General features: G+C 45.1%; 1 protein-coding gene across 3 annotated transcripts in view; it reads left to right on the top strand.

The window, feature by feature from the left end:
• Positions 1 to 21,848, top strand: part of LOC122801567 (U2 snRNP associated SURP domain containing) — a 2,423,494-nt gene that overhangs the window by 130,761 nt on the left and 2,270,885 nt on the right. For all 3 annotated transcript variants that reach the window (XM_044071008.1, XM_044071006.1, XM_044071007.1), the window contains exon 3: positions 21,160 to 21,333. In XM_044071008.1, the coding sequence (XP_043926943.1) occupies positions 21,160 to 21,333 (174 nt within the window). The remainder of the gene's footprint in view (positions 1 to 21,159; positions 21,334 to 21,848) is intronic.

Raw genomic sequence — 21,848 nt, 5'->3', positions numbered from 1 at the left:
CTTTGCCCACTCAGCCAGGACCAGAGAGTCCTTTCTTCAAAAGGAAGTAGAAGACATTTATCTTCCCCAGCAGAAGATCAGCTGGACTGGCAGGCATTCTGTCAGTCCCTTTTTCAGGCCTTTATGGCCCTGAGGCCTACTGCTTCACAAACTCCTGCCCTTCCAACCTGAAGTCCCAGGCCTGCCTCTGCTGGTCCTATACCACTTCCACATGCTCAAGAGGAAGACTCGTATACCTCACAGTTGGTTTCCCCCCGGAATACTGCTCTCTGGAGTAGGATTCCTTGGAGGGGGATTCCCCACCTGAGGACATAACCTTTGGTGAGACCATCTCCAAAATGAGGGAATATTTCAAATGGGACTCTACTCAAATGACAGAGGTGCAGAAGAGATAGTACAAGCTTCTGCAGATGGAGTCCCCCTCACCCTCTGCTATTCCTCCTGTAGTACCAGCATACTTGGACGCCTTTGCCTCTGCTTCTAAGACTCCAGAATCTCAGCCACTGGCCCCAAAAAGACCAGACAGGTTCTGTAAGGTTCCTGATGGTTTTAAATTTCTCATTAAACCTCCTGTGGCAGACCCAGCTGTGATTGCTTTCTCAGCAGGCAAACAATATAGGCAGCTACTCTTTTCTTCCCTACTGCCATCAGTTAAAAACAGCAAGGTGATGGACAGATTAGGAAAGAAGATCTACACTTCCTCAACCTTAGCCTTTAGGGCCATCAATTACCAGACTTGTGGTAAAGTACGCCTTAGACCTAGTCTCCCAGGCCTCAAATCTGCTTTCCTCTATGCCTGATTCTCCAACTAAACCTCAGGTTGCTTCAGAACTGTCCTTAGTAACACAAGTTGCCAGGCATTCCATCAAATGCAGCTACGAGATGCTGCAGAAACATCAGCTAGGGCAGCTGCACCTGATTCTGTTCTACTTGGGTACTCCTGGCTCAGGCTACAACCTCTGCCAGATGATTTCAAAAACAGTCATGGATGCCCCTTTTGACAACAAGTTCCTCTTTGGTAAGCAGTTTGCCGAACTTTTTAAAAATCTGCAATAGAAAAGTGAGGAATTGCAGGATCTTAATCATCTGTTTGTATCCTCAGTCCCTAAATTCCATAGGAACTAACCAGACAAGCCAAACTTTGTCAGAAAGGCATCCGCACCCTCTTCTCCAAGCCAGGGAAAGGTGCCAGAAAACCTTCATTCTCTAGGACTAGCTCCTCTTACACTACCCCAGACAGACCTAACAATCCGTGACTGACTAAACACCCTTCATCATCCCCTTTCTGCCTGCCTTTCTCAATGTCTCTCCCTGTGGCAACAAATCCTCTCAGACAACTGGGTTCTTTCAATCGTGGAAAAGGGGTATTTTATGACTTGGCAGGAAAAAACAACTCCAAAAGACATCCCCCTCCCTCCAAAAAACCAAATCCACCTCGCATCTCGGGTTATTCAGGACTTACTCCTACAAGGAACATTAGACAGGGTCCCCCAGGATAAGAATGTCAAGACTTCTATTCCAGGCTCTTCCTGATTCCAAAAAAGGATGGCTCATGGAGACCCATCCTGGACCAGTCTCTTCTAAATTTCTTCTTGCATGTACCCTCCTTCAGCATGCTATCCCTTCAAACATTTATTCCACTTTTGACACCCAGTGCATTCATGGCTACTTTGGACCTGAAGGAGGCATATCTTTACATCCCTAGCCACCCAGACTTCCGCAAATTCTTGTGCCATCCTTGCACTAACAATTTGCTGCCTTGCACTTTGGTTTCTCTACAGCATCAAGGGTATTTACCAAGTGTCTAGCCCCAGTAGTAGCATTCTGCAGAACAAAAAGCATACAGATCTACCCCTACTTGGGCAACCTCCTTATCCAGGTTGTGGAAGCAAGTACTTTACAGAGACCCCTCCAATTCACCATTTCCCCTCCTAAGAAGTCTGAGTTTCGCAGTCAACCAACTCCGGTCCTCCCTTACACCCTGCCAAGACCAATGGTACTTGAAGAATGCCTGGTCCCAACATGACCACTCTCTAGACTTTCAGGTGCCCTTCCTCCCCTGCCTGAAATAAAGGGGTGGATTCAGCAAATTCACCTGAATCCAGGACTCTCATTACAGCCACTCAATGCAGTTCAACACATGTACACAGATGCTTCAGATCTGGGATGGGGGGGGGGGGACTTTGAATCGACTCAAGTACAGGCTCAATGGGAGCCCTGCCTTCAGAAAAAAACACTTCAGTGTAGGGGAAATGACTGCTCTTCTCCTAGCCCTGAAGGCATTCCTCCCTCTCCTACACATAGGTCCCCTCCAAGTCTTCACAGTCAACACCACAGTGCTGTGATACATCAGCAAGCAGGGTGGGACCAGGTATTACTTACTTGGCACTATAGGCAATGTACATCCCATCACAGGACAATGATCTGGCAGATGCCCTCAGCGGATCATTGTCCCAAAATCATGAATGGCTGTTACACAGAGGTGTCTTCCTAGACATAGTCCACCAGTGGGGCACACCACAGATAGATCAGTTTGCCTCCCCTCAGAACAGGCAACTACAGCTATTCTGCTCAAGGTTCCACTCACCAGAAGCTTGGAGAGTGGATGCCTTCATAATTTACTGGAAGGGGGTGTTCCTGTATGCTTTCCTCCTCCTCTCTAATACTGAAGATCCTGCTGAAAATTCAGCGGGATAAGCCAAAAATCTTGCTGGTGACCCCTTGTTGGCCAAGGCAGCACTGGTCCCCCCTTCTTTTGTCATTGGCAAGTTGCATCACAAGATGGACTACTTCACATAACGGAAGGAATTTCTCATCCACCCACACCTGCAAACCCTCAGTCTTACCCTGTGGGCAATAATTTTCTGATCCCTTTCAGACACCTTTACTCAGAGGACGTGCTATCTGTCCTGCAGGAGACCAGGAAACCTACGAGGAGATCCTATTTATCAAAATGGAAAAGGTTCTCTACTTGGTGTCTTCAGAGGCAACTAGACCCATTTCAGGCAGATGACCTCTAGTTTTGGCCTGTGTGTCTAAACTCCTAAAGTCTGAACTTTAATATTCTTCAGTGAAAGTCCATTTGTCAACTATCTCAGCCTGTTTTACCCCTCGATCCACCTCTATTATCCAGATTAGAGGTGAAGCTGTTTCTCAAGGAGGTTCTGCACATCAGACCACTGAGGAAACCCATTCCTCCTCTTTGGAACTTGAATTTCATTTTGGAGAAACTTACTACTGCCCCCTTTGAACCAGCAGCTTCCACCACATTAAAGATGTGTACCTGGAAAACTGTTTTTGCTTGTAGCATGTACTTCAGCCAGAAGAGTGTCAGAGCTACAAGCACTCATGGCTATTCCACAAGCACTCATGGCTATTCCACCTTACCTCATTTTTCATAAGGATATAGGGTCTCTCTTCACACTAACCCGTCCTTCATACCCAAAGTGGTCAATGAACTGTCAGTTAGCCAATCTATTAATTTGCCCGCCTTCTTTCCTTCACCAAAGAATGACAGTGAGAGAGTGCTCCATTCCCTAGATGTTCACAGGCAACAGTGGGTTATATCTGGATAAGACTAAGGACATCAGAAAGTCCAACCAGCTCTTTGTATCCTTTCATCCCAGGGCCCTGGGGAAAGCTGTATCCAAACAGACCATATCCTCCTGGATCTCCAAAACTCTATCCTTCTGCTATTCCTTCCATGGTAACATTACCTCACACTGTGAGACCCCACTCTATTAGAGCTGTGCTCTCCTCCAGGGACCTTCTTGTAAGGCCTTGATACAGTCACCATCCTAGAGGGAGCTACATGATCCTCTGTCCACACTTTCACTAAACACTATAAATTGGATAACCTCTCCAAAGCTAGGGCAGGATTTACTAAAGCCCATCCTCCATGGATTCTTGGAGACTAACTTCTTCCTCCACCCATATGTCTGGCTGAGCTTTAGTATTCTCCCACATGTGAGAATACTGCAACATGAGAATAGAAGGACATAGATTAGTTGTGTAAAATCTTATCATAACCATAGATGTCCTTCTCGTCCATGTTGCAGTATTTCTTTCCCTCCTACCACCTATAGGACCTTCTGAATGGCATCGTTTCAGCTGCCCTTACACTGTTGTTCGACTGGGCATTCATTTCTGAGGTCTGTGCGTGTGGACGTCACATTTATGGCCCGTAGTTTTATGGTCCCAGTGTGTGACGTCCCACGCACCTCATAGCAGCCAGGCTGAGCTTTTGTATATGAGCTGGACGTTTGGGTCGCCAGAGATGGAGGATCCCACATGTGAGAATACTGTAACGTGGAAGAGAAGGACATCTGTGGTTATGGTAAGATTTTACACAACTAATTGTTTACTTTATATAAGGATATATATGCAAGAAGTTGGTCCATCTTTGGTAGTATTCCTTCTCTCCATCTCTGGAGTATTTCTCCCCGGGCCTCCGCTGAAAACAGGCTCTGTGGAACCTAGTCGGACTTTCCCGGTCAACAAATGTTAAATAAATAAATTATCTCAGGTGTATTAGGTGTTTTGTCCGTCTTTCATTTACTCTATTTCCATTGGTGTTAATGCTTCTTAGCATGGAATTGAAGATTAAGGGGGATTGATGTCTGATGAAGAGGTGTGAGGCCTGCTGTTAACATCCCAAAGTTTTTTGAGACAACTAATGTTTGTGCTTGTTGGATGTAGTTTGTTGATTTTAATGAAAATTATCTTCTTACAGTGTGTTTGTTATGGTAAGCGCTTAACTTTTGTGTACCGCAGTGATTCTTATGGTGAGCATAGTACAGTTTCTTTAGCATGCAGTGATAACACTAAAATAAAAGGATAGTTGTTGCAATATAGATTCCTACTTGAATTCTCCTTTGCTGTGACTTCAGACCTGGGATGGAGGATGAGAGGAAGAATTTTGTTAGGTGCGGGCTATGTTTTCTTCAGTTATCTGGGGAGGGGTGAGGAAGGAAAAAAGGGACGTTTTTGTTCTGTCTCCGCAGATGGCAGCAGTAGCTTCCCTTCCACATCTTGGTTGAGTCCTATAAAATGGCAGTATCATTTTTTCTCCAGGATCTGTGCTCGGGACCCTTGGGATGCTTTCATTTATTCCCTTGTGCAATGTTGAAGCAAGGGAGCCAAGTTCCATACTTCTGACACTGTGACAGTAGGACAGAGTACCAAACTTAAAATGTGTATTTGTTAGTGACATCATTAGCCAAAACAGAATTGAAGATGACATGGACTGGCATTCCCCTTTTAAAATATCGCACTAAAGTACTTAATGAGTAGAAGAGTACAGTTTAGCTCAAGACATTCTTAAAAGCACTGGAAGTTAGTCTGGAATGCAGCTATATGTCTGTGGTTAATTCCTGTGGTTAAGGTGTCACTGCAGTAGTCATCCTTCTATTAGAGCATCTACTGTTACAGTGATTGTAGTCGCACACCTGTACTTTATTCTGAGCACTTCTCACAGCTGCATTTTAAGCTGTACTGTTTCTCTATTTGTATTTGGTGCCAGTTGGTGTTCTTAGTGTTTCACTGTTGCAGTCATTACAGTTGGGTTATCCTGCTGGCAGGCTATCCTCAGTCGGCCTGAATTCCAAAGTCTAGGTCCTGTGTCGGTTGCTGTCGCCTCTTCCCTGACGTCAGTGCGCCAGGGGTATAAAAGATGCAGCCGACACCATTTTCTTCAGTCTTTCTTGCCGCGCAGTGCCCGAAGCAAAAGCAGTTCGCAAGTGCCGGTCGGCCGACTCCTGAGTTTTTCAAATTCGAATTTCAGATCCGAAGTCTTCATTAAAGCTAAGTCCCCCGTTGGGGAAACTTTTTTCTTGCTCCAGACCGATGTCAGAAAAAGTTAATAATTGTATTTCTTGTGGGAAGCAAATACCTCATAAGGATTTTCATTCTTACTGTATTCCTCGACTGGGCCCTGACCATAACGTTGCTAGTTGTTGGTTTTGTGCTAGATTTAACCAGCGCACTATTAAGCGGCGGTACGATTTTGCATTCCATTACTTTGGCAGAAGATTTAATTATATAATGCCGTCTGAACAGCCGACTACTGGAGTTTATAAAAAGTGCAAAGAAAAAGAAAAGGACCGGCATCAGAGATCCAAAACTGACGAGGCTTCTGCTAGGCCTGTCGCCGGTTCTCAGTGAGGCGCTTTCGCAGCCCCTGACGCCCACTACCTCAGAGCCACAGGCCGCTTCCGACTCCCACTTGGAGCCGACAAGGCTGCTGGAAACTCAAGGTATTGGACACTCGGAAACTATTCACTCAGATGTGTCTGGAGCCGCTGAGCAGGCATAGGCTTCTGAGGGTGTTTTCAGGCCTACACAGTTATATGTGAAACCTACTTCAGCTTCAAAGGCAAAGACTAAAGCTACTCTAAAGACAAAGAAACAAGTACAGCATTCTCCTGGACAGGCCTCCATGCCTAAAAAACAGATGCTTAAAATGGCCGAAGACCTAATTACTTTGATCAGGGGTTCCCATCCCCCTCCTGATAAGAGGCCTAGGCAAGAGTTAATATATGAATCTTCAGACCAGGTTTCCATTTCCTCTGATTCCTCCTTTGAACAGGTATATTCTCTTCCTCCCTATGAGGATTCTGATGCTGAAGAATCTATCCCTTCAGCCTCTCCTCCCGAGGATTACTCTTTTGGGGAGATACTGCATACTATGAGGGAGCATTTCCACTGGGAGAGCCAAGATTACTCAGAATCCAAGAAAAGGCTCAGAGACTTCCTTTTACTGCCTCAGCACCGGCCCCTTGCTATCCCGCCTGTTTTAGACATTGTAGATGATGTATTTTCTGGAGTCCAGTCTATCTCCAGACTCTTTACCACCAGCTCCTGTTAAGCCAGACAGATGCTATAGGGTTCCTGATTCACATACATTTCTTTATAAAAACCCTGCTGCTGACAGGGTCCCAAAGGGGTCAAGGCTTCTACTGCAAAAAAACCCTATCCCTTCTGATAGGGATTCTAGGGCCCTAGACAGATGGGGTAAAAAGATTTATACTTCTGCTACCTTGGCTGTAAGAGCCTTAAATTGCCAATTTCATATGCTTAAATATCAGCAATATCTAATGTCATTGCTTAAACAGAAAATGTCAGCAAATTCAGAATGTGCAGACAACAAAGAAATGCAGGATTTATTGCATGCAGCTGAACAAGTTGGAAAGCATACTTTACATTGTGGTTTTGATTCTCTAGAGGCCGCTGTTGCAGGTTCTGTCATTAGGAGGCATGCTTGGTTAAAAGAACAGAATCTGCCTGATCATGTTAAAGCAAAACTATTAGATGCTCCATTACAGCATGATGCTTTGTTTGATGTTAAAGCAGAAGAGGTGTTAACATAAATGGAGGACAAAGCTAAATCTATGCAAACAGTCAAGGATTTCTTGCAGGTACAGCCTCCCAGATTTAGCAGCAACTGGCCTACAAAGAATTGGTCCTTTCCAGTGTCCGATAGGCCACAAAGAGGCAGATACAGATGCCCCAGAGGCAGATCACAGCCCCAAGGCGCATACAGGCCTAAACAATGGGGTGCTTCTACCTCCAAGAGCGGAGAGGAAAAATCACAGCCATACAGGAAAAAGTCTCAATGACTTTCCCCTTCCAGCTCCAAGCACTTATCTTTTGGCAGCCCTTTTGGGGGGAAAACTAGCACTTTTTTCACAAAATTGGCACATGATCACCCAGGACAAATGGGTTCTAAATATAGCATCACAAAACTACAGGTTCCACTTTCACACCCTGCCAAGGCCAAACGGTATGCCAGACCCGCCACGCAATCAATGGGCAGAGGCACAAAAACAAGTTTCATCCCTCATGGACATGAGGGCCATTCAACAAGTACCAGAACAAGAGCAGGGGCAAGGATTCTGTTCAAGACTGTTTTTGGTACCCAGAAAAGGACAAAGCCTGGAGACCAGTACTGGACCTATCTATTCTAAACACCTATCTGGATATTCCAAAATTCAAAATGTTGACTCTACAGCAGCTTCTGCCCATGTTTGGCAAGAAGGCTTGGCTTGTGACTTTAGATCTAAAAGAGGCATACCTGCATGTCCCAGTCAGACAAACATGCAGAAGATACCTCAGATTCAAAGCTGGCTCAATGCACTACCAATTCTCTGCACTGCCCTTTGGCTTATCTATTGCGCCCAGGGTCTTCACAAAGTACCTGGCACCAGTAATCGCATACTGCAGACAAAGAGGATTACAAATATATCCTTACTTGGACGACTGCCTCATTCAAGCAGAGAACAAGGACATTTTACTACAGCATCTGGCATTTGTAAAGAGATTACTGTCATGCCTAGGGTACACAGTCAACGAACAGAAATCAAAACTAGTACCCTCTCAAGAGATAATATTCCTGGGTGCAAGCTTAAATACAACTGCCCAGATGGCTTATCTCACGCCAGACAAACAAAGACAACTGACTACCTATTTCAAACTGTTGGCAACAAAGGCCCACTTATCTACAAGAAAAATTCTGCAGGTTTTGGGCTTCATGGCATCCTGCATCGTACTAATTCCATATGCAAGACTGCATACGAGGAAACTTCAATGGTACCTAAAAAGTGTTTGGACTCAACATTGCCACAGCCTGGAAACAATAGATCTGAAGTAGGGACTTCATTTGTCAGCAACCTGTGGGTCTTGGATCCGATATTGGATCCGAGCCGGCAATTATTTATACAGCTATGGATCCGAGCTCCTAGCTCCTCCCCTCACCCATAATCCCCTGCCAACCCCAATTGACCTCCGATCTAGTTTGCCGCTTTTAGAAGAGACAGCTGGATTGCAGAGCTCCTGACGACTTCAGATAAGTTCTTCAAAAAAACTTGTTAAAAACAGAAAATCTTCCTTTTTTAAACTTGCGTGTGTGTTTAGGTTCCCTTTAGGTTAACTCTTACCTCTCTTATTTTATTTTTCCTCCCCTCACTAGTCGTAGTCCGTGTGTATGTTGTTCGTGTTTTGGGGCCTGGTGTGCGTGTGTAGTCTTTTCCTTGTGAGAGAATGTCAGAGGCCCCAAAGTCAATTTTTTATAAGTGCACCGAGTGTGGCCATAAGCTTTCACCGGCGGATGGCCACACTCGGTGTGTTTGGTGCCTTGGAGTTGAACACCTCTCCTCAGGATGCACGATTTGTGCAGGGTTCAACCCCAGGGCACTGAAAGAGCGGAGGTCGAAGCTGGTCCTGGCGGGACTTTTGCCCCCGGAGTCTGCTTCGGCCTCCGCTACTCCCGTGGCACCTCCCCAGCCTGTGGTGGTAGCCACTCCTGCCCCCCTTCCTCCAGCCGGGACTCAAACTCCCGCCAAAGCGCCGGAGGATAGGGAGGCCAGGAGGGAGAAACGGAGGGAGAAGCACCACAAGCAGCGGGCCGAGTGAAGCAGGCTCGAAGACTTCTTGTTGCAGACAAATGAAGACACCTACTCAGATGGAACGTTATGGTGAGTACATAACTTCTAATTACTCTCATTCCCTGCCTGCAACAGGAGTTTCGATGGTGGGCGAAGGCCTGTCACCAGAACAAGGGACAGCCATTCACTCTACCTCCAGCCACACAATCTAACAACGGATGCATCGGATTATGCCTGGGGAGCCCACATGGCAGGAATATGTATTCAAGGCACATGATCCACAAACCAAATGCATCTACATATCAATCAAAAAGAGATGCTAGCTGTTCAAAATGCCCTGACAGCCTTCAAGGACCTACTTCATCCGGGACAACTACAGATAAAGACAGACAATACCACGGTCATGTGGTACATAAATAAGCAGGGAGGCACTCATTCCTACCCCCTTTGCAGACTAGCCATGACTTTGTGGGACACAGCATTGACTTACCAAGTACATCTGCAGGCACAATTCCTGCCAGGAAAGATAAATACTCTGGCAGACGAACTAAGCAGAAACCTCATGGATCCCCACGAGTGGAAATTGGCTCCACAAGTCTTCAGCATGATAACAAGGAAATGGGGATGCCCGGACATAGATCTATTTGCCTCACCTCACAACTGCCAGCTAAAGAGATTCTGCATAAGGACTTATCACAAACAAGCATGGAAAGTGGATGCCCTATCTTTCAGCTGGAAAAACTTAACAGTATATGCCTTTCCTCCCCAAGGTACTCCTAAAGGTCAGACAGGAGAAGCCAAAAATTATACTGATTGCCCAAGACTGGCCACGCCAGTACTGGTATCCAATCCTAAGGAACTTGTCTCAATGCCCAGCCTGGACCTTACCTCAAGTACCTCATCTACTGTCCCAGCAGAACAATCAGATCATGTACAGCCAACTCGAGACCTTAAGTCTGGCAGCATGGTGGGTAATGTAGTCGTACAAAACACACCTCTCACTAAAGCAGTGATGGATGTCATTTTGGAGGCCAGGAGACCTAGTACTAGAAAATCCTATGTTGGAAAATGGAAGAGATTCTGTGCTTGGAACCGGACACAAGGAATTGACACAGCTGTACCAAACATTCTTCAGATTTTGCAATACTTGACTGAGATGCTGGACGAAGGCCTATCTTTTTCATCTATAAAAATTCATGCCTCTGCCATTTCAGCTCATTACAATACAGAGCCATCAATCTATTCTCATCCTTTAAGGCAGTACCTCAGAGGGGCCAAAAATTTAAGGCCTCCAAGGAGATCACCAGTACCTGCATGGGACCTCAATTATGTCTTGGAAAAACTCACCCTACCTCCTTTCGAGCCAGCCGCTGCAGCTGATATAAAGTTTTTATCTTGGAAAACAGCTCTACTCCTAACAATAACTTCTGCAAGACGAGTCTCAGAGCTACAGGCACTCATGGCTGTGGAACCTTTTAACATTTTTTATCCAGACAGGGTTTCTCTGAGGACAAACCCGACATTTATGCCTAAGGTAGTGTCCAGTGTGGCCCGTAACCAAACTATTCATCTGCCTACCTTTTATCCAAACCCATAGAATAAGGGGGAGAGAATTCTGCATTCTTTGGACATACACAGCTATTTGAACAGAACCAAAGCTTTCAGAAAGACACAGCAATTACTAGTGGCATATGCTGCAGGGATCACAAGGAAAGGCCATCTCAAAGCAGACTATTTCAAAGTGGATAGGCCACTGCATTTGTTTCTGCTATTCATAGTTTCATAGTTTAGTACTAGGCTATCTGCCCTGAGGCATTTGCAAGCCTAGCCCTAGAGATGTGGCTTTCGCCACCCCGTGTAGTGGTACTAAGGTGTATAGAATAAATTTAGAATACTGTGCCTTTGTCTAGTAGTGACACATTGAAGACCCCCCTACTTATTAAAATTAGTTTACTGTGCCTCTGTTAAGTAGCAATACAGGGGTGACCCCCGGGGTAAACCTACGATCTCCCATCCACTCGTCAAGATTCCTCTTGAAGAGAGTCAGTGAGGGGCTCTGCCTAACATGGACTGGTATTTTGTTCCAGAGTATGGGAAGCCTCTGAGTTATGAATCTGTCCCTCCAGCATGTTCTATTCATGTTTGTACTGAGGTTTAAATCTTTGGCTCTAGTGGTTCTTATGGATTTTGATTTTTTGAGGTGGAGCATGTCCATCAATTCCTGGTTGGACATGGCCTTGTATGTCAGGCACAGATCACCTCTGAGCAGGCGGTATGCTTCTGAATAGAGCTGGAGTTTCTTTAGCCGGGCAGCATATGACATATGTTGGAAACCCTTGATCCTCTTGGTGAGGTACTTCTGGGGTCTCTCCAGCTGTTGTAAGTGCCGGGTGAGGTACATACCAAATGGGGCATTGTACTCAATCATGGGCCTGATAAGGGAGGAGTACAGGGGCACGATGACCTCCTTTGATCTGGATGTGAACCCCTTCATGATAAGGTGGGCAAGGTAGAAAGTCTTTCTAACCACTTTGGCAACGTGGGTGTCAAATGAGAGGTCACTATCAACTTGGGTCCCCAGGTCTCTGATTACTTTTTCGGTACTCAGTGGGTTACTGTCTTTGTGATAATTTGTGGGTATTTTGTTTTTCCCAAAGGGAATGACTATACATTTCTTGGCATTCAGTTTAAGGCCGTGATTCCGGCACCAGTTGTCCGTTTCGGTGAGGCCTTTCTGTAGGATGTATGTGTCAGCTGGTGTAGCGACTATGGCGCCTAGTTTGCAGTCATCTGCGAACTTAGGCAGCCACAACCCTCCCATGTTTGCTTTCACATCTGAGAAGTAAATGCCGAACAAGAGGGGTCCCAGGACAGAGCCCTGCGGGACACCACTTGTGACTGGCTTTGAGTCTGACATGGCTCCCGCAATCTTGACTTTATGGGTTCTGTTCTTTAGCCAGTTTGCAACCCATCTTGTGACGTATGGATTTACTTTTAAGCTGTTTAGCTTTTCTATGATCCCCGAGTGGGGTATTGTGTTGAAGGCTTTAGCCAAGTCCAGGTAGGCTGTATGGACTGCCTTGCCCTCATCAATGGCTCTAGTGACGGTTTCGAAAAAGTCAACCAGGTTCAAAAGGCAGGATCTGCCTTTTACAAAGCCGAACTGGGTGGGATCAAGTGTCTGTAGGTCCCCAATGTCGTTGTTTAGGAGTTCCATAATAATTCTTTCCATAGCTTTGCAAACCGGGCTGGTCAAGCTTATGGGGCGGTAGTTCCCAGGGTCTGTAGTGGAGCCTCCCTTGTGGAGTGGTACCACTGTTGCTGTACGCCAGTGTTCGGGTACATATCCTGTAGTAAGGCTAAGGTTAAATAACATTTTTATATGCGGGTTTAGCTCCTCTTGGAGTTCACGTATCACGCAGCCGGGGATACCATCAGGTCCCATAGATGCTGTGTTTTTTGCTTTGGTGAGGGCGGTTCTCACCTGGACATCAGAGATGACAGGGAGGTTACATTCAGCTGGGATGAGTATTTCTTCTTTTGGAGGTGAAGGAGGGGAGAAATTTGCACTGAACCTGTCTGCCAGAATGTTGGCAATATCTGTGGGTTCGGAAAATTTTTTGTCGTTGTGTACTAACTCTGAGCATATCTGAGTGTTTCCGCCCAGGTTTCTAACATAACTGAAGAATGCCTTGTGGTTATCTTTAGTGTCCTTGGCGATTTTTCTCTCAAAGTTGGCCTTGGATATTTTTATGAGAGAACGTAGCTTTCTACTAGTGCTGATCAGAGATGCCTTCCCTTTATGGGATTTTGTTCTGTCTTGCAGTAGCTTCCTTCTTTTGTTATACAATTTGTTTATGGCTGGGGTCCACCAGACAGGATGCTTTCCTTTGGTGGAGAGGGTCTTGGTTTTATTTGGGATTGCACGATCCATGCATTCTTGGAGATGTCCGTAGAAAGCATTTGTGTAGGATTCAGCATTGTGGGATGTGGTTTCCATTGGCCCTGAGGGCTTAAATGATGCCATCTCAGTCTTGAGAAGTGTAAAGTCGGCTTTTGAGAAGTTTCTCACTGTAGTCTTTTGTGCTGGGGGTGGAGGTGGTAAATGTATATCCAGGGTGATTAGTTTGTGGTCAGATCTCACCAGTGAGGGCAATACTTCCAGTGTGGAGCATTTTGTCCCCATGTTTGTGATGATCAGGTCTAGTATATTATCCCCCCTTGTGAGAGAGGTGACTAGCTGTTCCATTGCATTTGAGTTTATGAATTCCAGGAACCTTTGGGCTAGGGCGTTAGGGCTAGAATAGTGCACCCAGTCTGTTAGGGTAGTTGAAGTCTCCCAATATGATGGTATTTGGTGAGACGTTCGTATCTTTCAATGTCTTCAGGAAGGCTGAGTGGGGTTCTTGAGATTGGGAGGGTGGTCTGTAACAAGCAACCAGTTGTATAGCAGTTTTGCTATTCTCAACATGGCGAGCCAGTACCTAAGGGCATTAGGCCACATTCAACCAGAGCAGCAGCCACTTCAGCAGCCTTCCTCAGGGGAGTACCAACCAAAGACATTTTAGAGGCTGCTACTTGGAGTTCAGTGCACACCTTCACAAAGCACTATCACTTACCACTCTACTCTAAATCCAGGGCAGGCTTTGCCACTGCAGTTCTGTAGGGCCTAATAACCGCCCCTAATGCTATTTAGCTCCAGCCTCCCAACCTTAGCTTTGAGATTCAACCCAATTGTAATGACTGCAACAGTGAAACACGAAGAACATAGTACAGTTGTGTACACTTAACATAAATGTAGATGTTCGAGTGTATTCACTGTTGCAGTCCAGGTTACCCACCCGCCATCCCCCATTACTTTGCTGGAACGTATCTGTACGTCTCTATTCTATACAACCTATGTGGTGTATTTGCTTGTAGATGAAGCCAAAATATTTACTTTGGTGCATGCATGTTTATCAACATATTTTTAGCCTACCCTTTTGGGGGCACCTGACATCTGGGGCAAGGAAAACTGAAGAAAATGGCGTCTGCTGCATCTTTTATACCCCTGGCGCACTGACGTCAGGAAAGAGGCGACAGCAACCGACTCCGGACCTAGACTTTGGAATTCAGGCTGACTGAGGGTAGCCTGCCAGCAGGATAACCCAATTGTAATGACTGCAACAGTGAATACACTCTTAACATCTACATCTATGCCAAGTGTACACAACTGTATTTTCTCTGTTTTCTCTGTAACTGTATGATGTCCTTCAAGGATGCATCTGCAGTCCTTACAAATGGGTTGTCCTGTCGTCAGGCAGCCCTTCGGTCGGCCGGATTCCAAAGTCTGGGTCTGGCCTCGGCTGGTGTCGCACTTCACCCGACGTCATAGCTGCAGTTCTTCGGGTATAAAGGCATCAGCCGACGCCATTTTCCTCAGTCTTTCTTGCCGCGTGGCGCCCGAAGCAGAAGCTGTTCGCAAGTGCTGGTCGGTCAGATCCAGAGATTACTACTACGAATACTACCAAGACTTCTAAAAAGCTAAGTACCCCGTTGGGGACTCTTTCTTGCCTCAGCCGATGTCAGAAAAAGTGAATAACTGTTTAACTTGTGGGAAACAAATACCTCATAAAGATTTCCACTCTTACTGCTTACCTTGTTTAGGCCCAGACCACGGCGTAGCAGCTTGTTTAGCCTGTGCTTCTTTCAACCGACGAACGCTTAGGCGTCGGTCGGAGTTTGCTGAACAGTTTTTCGGCTCAGATTTTGCGTACATAATGCCGTCGGATCCTCCGACTACTCAAATTGTTAAGAACGCAAAGAAAAGGACCGACACTTTTCGCTTTCCGGTTTCGGCCGAAACCACGGTTAAGCAAACGCGAGTGTCTCGGTTTCGGCGAAACCGAGAAACGGTTCAATCTTCAGCGAATCCATGACTACTACCGAGGCCCTTCTACCCTAGTTGAATCGGCCTCTGAAGTTTTACCTACTACTGTGGTTTCACAAGAATTATCGGACACCATCCCTTTGGATGTTTCTACCCCAGCACGTGGTGCTGCTAGGCCTCCTGCAGCCATGTCTATAAAGGCCTTTGCCAGGGCTAAAGCAGCCAAAACTTCTAAGTCTGTGCCTGTTAAGCCCCCCTCTCACAGGCCCAGTTCCAGTTCCCAAATGCTTACTCTGGCAGAGGATCTCATCTCTTTAATAAGGGGATCCCAATCTCACCCAGACAGGGCCTCTCAACCTCCAGAAAAGAGACCTAGAGCAGAGCCCCCTGAGCCAGTGTCCTCAGATGACTCTTCTGATGATACAGACAATACAAACCATCCAGAGGCTCCTTTTTCTACTTATGAAGATTCCGATGCTGAAGAATCGATTCCTTCTGCTTCTCCACCAGAGGAGTTTTCTTTTGGGGAAACTTTACATGCCATGAGAGAGCAATTCCAATGGCAGGGACAAGATTTCTCAGATTCAAGGAAAAGGCTTAGGACTTTTTTACACCTACCGCAACATAGGCCTTTAGCTATACCTCCAGTTCTTCCTGTTGTGGATGATGCATTTAATGATGCTTGCACTGCTCCTGATACTTTACCTCCAGCCCCTGCTAAGCCCGATAGGTTCTACAGGGTCCCGGACACACATCACCATTTATACAAGGCTCCTTTCGCAGATCCTGAGACTATCTCCCAGGGGCCTAAGGCAGTAGCTTCGACCTCAGCTAAAAACCCTCTGCCTTCTGAAAGGGAATCCAGGTCCTTAGAGAGATGGGGTAAAAAAGTATACACCTCTGCTACTCTCTCAGCTAGAGCATTGAACTGTCAGTTTCATATGATCCAATACCAAGAGTTTATGCTTGATCAGTTAACTAAGAAACTGTCCTCGGATGATTCTTTAGATAAGAAATATGTTCTAGAAATGGTGAATAACATTCAGCAGGTTAGTAACCATTCCTTAAAATGTGGCTATGATGCACTGGAGTCTTCATTTAGATCAGCCATGACTGGCACAGTTATAAGAAGGCATGCATGGTTGAAAGAACAGGTCTTGCGGATCATGTTAAAGCAAAGCTATTAGATGCTCCTATGGATAAGGTCAGTTTATTTGGTTCTCCTGCCCAACAGGTACTGAAGAAAATGGAAGAGAAGGCAAAATCTGTACAAACAGTGAAAGATTTCTTACAGGTTCAGCCTCCAAGGTTTAGCAGGAACTGGCCTTCCAAAAATTGGTCCTTTCCAGACTCCTCTAAAACTCAGAGAGGCAGGAATAGGCATTCAAGAGGCAGAAATCAATCCAGAGGAGGTGCCTACAGGGGACGCCAGTGGCAAGGTAACAACCAACGAGGCACAGACACAACCACTCCCACTGCAACAGGACAATCACAGTGACTTGGCTCTGACACCGCCTACCAGGGAACAAATAGCAGCACCCTTAGGTGGAAAGTTAGCCTTATTTTCAAAAAACTGGCACTATATCACAAGAGACAAGTGGATTTTGCAAACTATAGACCAAGGCTACAGGTTTCATTTCCACACTTTACCAGGAAAAAGAGGAATGCCAAACCTACCACCAAATCAAAAGACAGAAGCTCTAAAACAAATAGCTCAATTAGCAAAGATGAGAGCTGTGGAAAGGGTACCACCTATGGAACAAGGCAAGGGTTTTTACTCCAGACTCTTCCTGGTACCAAGAAAAGAGAAAAATTGGAGGCCTATTCTCGACCTGCCCTCTTTAAACACATTCATCATTGTTCCAAAATTCAAAATGCTGACCCTACAGCAACTTCTTCCCATGCTGGGCAAGGAGTATTGGCTGGTAACTCTAGATCTCAAGGAGGCATACCTGCACGTCCCCATACGACCAAATTGCAGAAGATACTTCAGATTTCTTGCAGGATCAGAGCATTATCAATTCTCAGCATTGCCCTTTGGCTTATCTACTGCGCCCAGATGCCTGGCATCAGTAATCGCTCACTGCAGGCTTCAGGGAATCCAAATTTATCCATACCTGGACGACTGCCTGATACAAGCGGACAACAAAAATAAGCTAACAGAAGACTTACAAAGAGTCATTTGCTTACTACAGGCCCTGGGATACACAGTCAATATAAAAAAGTCAAGACTGATACCATCCCAAACAATAACCTTCTTAGGTGCAGAATTGGACACAGTAAAACAGATGGCATTCCTAACTGCAGAAAAACAAGAACAACTTCCTCTCTACTTCTTGGCATTAACAAAGCAGAACAAACTAACAGCAAGGAAAGTACTGCAGGCCTTGGGCTTCATGGCATCCTGCATAATCCTGGTCCCCATGCCAGACTGCATATGAGAAAGCTACAGTGGTACCTAAAGAATTTATGGTCTCAACACAGGCACAGCTTAGAAACCGAAATACCACTAATTCCATGCCTGAAACAAGAGTTCCTATGGTGGGCTCAGGCATGCCAGTCAAACCCAGGTTTGCCCTTCCACAGCATTCAACCAAGCCAAACCATCACAACGGACGCCTCAGACCTCGGTTGGGGGCCCACATGCTGGACAAGTGCATACAAGGCTTATGGACTCCAGATCAGCTGCACCTGCACATAAATCAAAAAGAAATGCTGGCAGTACAACTAGCAATCCAGAATTTCAGACCATTCCTCCAAGAAGGCCAGTTGATGATAAGGACAGACAACACCACAGTCATGTGGTACATCAACAAACAGGGAGGCACTCATTCATACCCTCTATGCCGAATGGCTCTGGACCTATGGAATATGGCTCTGAGTTACAACATTCAGTTACAAGCAATTTTTGTACCGGGAAAAGAAAACATCCTAGCAGACATATTAAGCAGAACTACCTCGGATGCTCACGAATGGATGCTACACCCGGACATCTTCAAGGCCATCACAAAGAAATGGGGACTGCCACAAATAGACCTATTCGCATCCCCACTCAATCACCAGCTCAAGAAATTCTGCACAAGGACATACCACCCACTTGCTTGGAAGGTGGGCTCTCTATCCTTCAGTTGGAAAGGCCTGACAGCATATGCATTCCCACCTCTTCCTTTGATGCACAAGGTGCTATTGAAAATCAAAGAAGAACATCCAAGGATAATTCTGATAGCTCCAGATTGGCCAAGACAACATTGGTACCCATTACTGAGGAGCATGTCTCGGGGGGGGAAAATGTGGACACTACCCCTGATTCCTTTGATGTTATCTCAGAGCGACTACAACATCCTGCATCCAAACCTGAAAACTCTGCAACTGACTGCCTGGAACATTACATAAGAGCAACTAACCCAGATTTATCCCAAAGGGTTAAAGACATTATCCTTGAGGCCCGCAGACCCTCAACAAGAAGGAACTATGCAGGAAAATGGAAAAGGTTTCTCATTTGGAGTACCGAGAGGGGCAAAGATGTGTCAAAGGTAGACATTGCCAACATCCTGGAGTATTTGGCAGAGCTTTTCCATACAGGCCTGTCCTATTCCTCCATCAAAATACATGCATCAGCTATTTCTGCAGAATACAGCTTGATCCCCTGTCTTTCATCCTCTACTCAGGCAGTTTCTGAGAGGAATTAAGAATGTAAAACCTCCTAGGAAACCACCATTACCAGCATGGGACTTGAACTTTGTGCTAGAAAATTGACACTTCCCCTTCGAACCAGCAGCAACAGCAGATCTTCAACACCTATCCTGGAAAACTGCTTTCCTGCTGGCAATTACCTCAGCAAGAAGGGTTTCGGAACTACAGGCTTTAATGGCAGTACAACCCTTCCTAATCTTCCATCAAGATAGTGTCCATGAGAACTAATCCTACATTTATGCCTAAGGTGGTATCCAGAGTGTCTTTAAACCAGGCAATCCACCTACCTACCTTCTTTCCCAATCCACAGAACAGGGGGGAAAGACTGCTGCATACCTTGGATGTACATAGACAGTTACGCTACTACCTGGACAGAACCAAGGGCAATAGAAAAACTGACCAGCTTCTGGTAGCATATGCAACAGGAAGGGAAGGAAAAGCAATTTCAAACAGACAATCTCCAAGTGGATAGGAAATTGCATTAGATTCTGTTACTCCTACCATGGAAAGCAAATTCCACAGAACATAAGGCCTCATTCTACAAGGGCTACAGCCACTACCACAGCTTTCTTACGAGGAGTGGCTACCAAGGACATTATAGAGGCTGCTACTTGGACTTCCGTGCATACATTTGCCAAGCATTATAACTTACCTTTATACTCTAGATCCCGAGCAGGGTTTGCCACTGCTGTTTTGCAAGGGATCCTAACTACACCATAATTTCTTCTTCCTCCTCCTCTAGTTTGGCTATGGTATTCTACCCATTTGTAAGGACTGCAGATGCATCCTTGAAGGACATAGTACAGTTTTGTACCTACCATAAATGTAGATGTCCGAACAGGATTGCATCTGCAGTCAGGATTACCCACCCTCCTTCCCCTCTGTGGTACTCCTAGGGTATTTGCCCACCTAATAGCTAGCTGGGGGGGGATCTCTTATGGTGTATTTGTTTGTATATATGTACATACATGATTATTTTTTGTGTTTGCCTTCTACTATTTGGAAACATTGGCATTTATCCAAAAATTTAGCTATCCAAGAGGGCAACTGGCATCTGGGGCAAGAAACACTGAGGAAAATGGTGTCGGCTGATGCCTTTATACCCGAAGAACTGCAGCTATGACGTCGGGTGAAGTGCGACACCAGCCGAGGCCAGACCCAGACTTTGGAATCCGGCCGACCGAAGGGCTGCCTGACAACAGGACAACCCATTTGTAAGGACTGCAGATGCAATCCTGTTCGGACATCTACATTTATGGTAGGTACAAAACTGTACTTTACATAATCATGGCCTACTACTATAGTTTCTGCAGCCTGTTACTCAGGGGTATGTACGTGTCCTGTTCCTTATTTTCAATTTCCCAGCATGATGTATGTTAGAACTGCATTTATCTTTATATTTTTTTCTTTAAATCAAAGGACAGCTAGGATTTTGTCACCTAGTTTGATCAACATTTCTAATTTGTCAAGAAGTACTCCATTGTATATGTAAAATTATGCTGCTCATATGTATAATACATGTGTTTTTATGAATGTAGGTCATTATTTCAGTATTTTACCTTTTGTTTATTCACTTTCCTGGGGTTTGGGTCTGGTTGTAGGTTATTTTGTTTGACTGGAGTGAGACTTTCCACTTATTTTCCCCAGCCCCCCCCCCCCCTTAAGTGCTTAACTCTTTCTGTAAAACATACTTGAATGTAATAACTACCCTTTTGAAGGCTTCTGCACTTTTTTGTTGCAAAAAAGAAACCTTGAATATAGGAGGTGTTTGTGATGTCTGTGCTGAGTATAACCTTTACTCTGTTCATTAATGTCATGGGAGTGAGCATTCCTAGTTCTGCAGAAGGTTCAGTTTGTTCTATGCAGTTTCACAGCTTTTATTTCATTTGTATAGCCAACTTCGTAGGAGCATTTTCAAGGCATACAGTACTGTTTCTTTTTTATGTAATGGAGTTATACGGGGCCTTCTAGTCTTTTATGTCTGAATAGATGGTAGCTCTCAAATCTAAGGATGAAGTATTTGTTCTTTATTCTAAGTAATGTAGTAAATCTTTAGATGCTTATTTTTCATTGCTTCATCATCATTCTGTTTTTTGTTTTAAGAGAGGTGTGCAAGGGAAAACGTAATTCTAACCATTGTGCCTTGATTCCAAATTCCAAGTTAGTCACATAACTGAATAAGAAATGCACTTCCATAATGATTTGTTTTGCTTGTAGGGTGAAGGTAGCCACCCAACTATGCTGATACCACCGATTCCCCAGCTCAGCATGTTACGACGTGCAAAAAAGAAATCAAGACGTAGTAAAAGACGGAGGAAAGGTCCAAGGCCATTGCATATGGAAGGCCAGTCAGAGATGCAAGAGCCACCACTGCCAGTTATGTCTGAAGAGGCAAGTCTTAAATCACCACTATTACTGAACTAAGCGATTCTGAACTCTTAAGCTTTAGATAAAGTAGTTCAAGTGACAGCATTTTTATTTATTTATTTATTTTTAATTTTAATTCATATTTTTCATTTTATTACAACTTAACTGAGTTCATCTTATGTCTTTGCCCATTATTTCAGGGAGTTAGACTTGTCTTTTTTTGCATTTGCTTGTATGGGGTGGGGGGTGTTCCTCTATGCTGGAAGAATGTGGACTTGCTCTCTGCTGTTTTATCATCCAGCTCAGAGGGCTAGCTCATTATAAGTGTCCACTTTCAAGTGGGGCAGTTCAGGGAGTTTTGTAAGGGGAAGGGGAATCTGTGCAATCTGCACACTTCCTTTCTCTAAGGAACTGCACTAGATCAGTATCCACTACTAATGAAGATATGGGCAAGTTGCAGCAAGTTGTTCTATCTGAGGAATTAACTCAAAAACTAACTTGCCTGTTCATGGTTTAAGGCAGTTTGGCTGATCTTGCCT

This window comes from Protopterus annectens, chromosome 5.part0 (genome assembly GCF_019279795.1).
Source record: "Protopterus annectens isolate FY-2018-M chromosome 5.part0, PAN1.0, whole genome shotgun sequence".
NCBI lineage: Eukaryota > Metazoa > Chordata > Ceratodontiformes > Protopteridae > Protopterus > Protopterus annectens.
The sequence above is the reverse complement of the archived record's forward strand: the minus strand, read 5'-3'. Positions and strand labels throughout refer to the sequence as shown.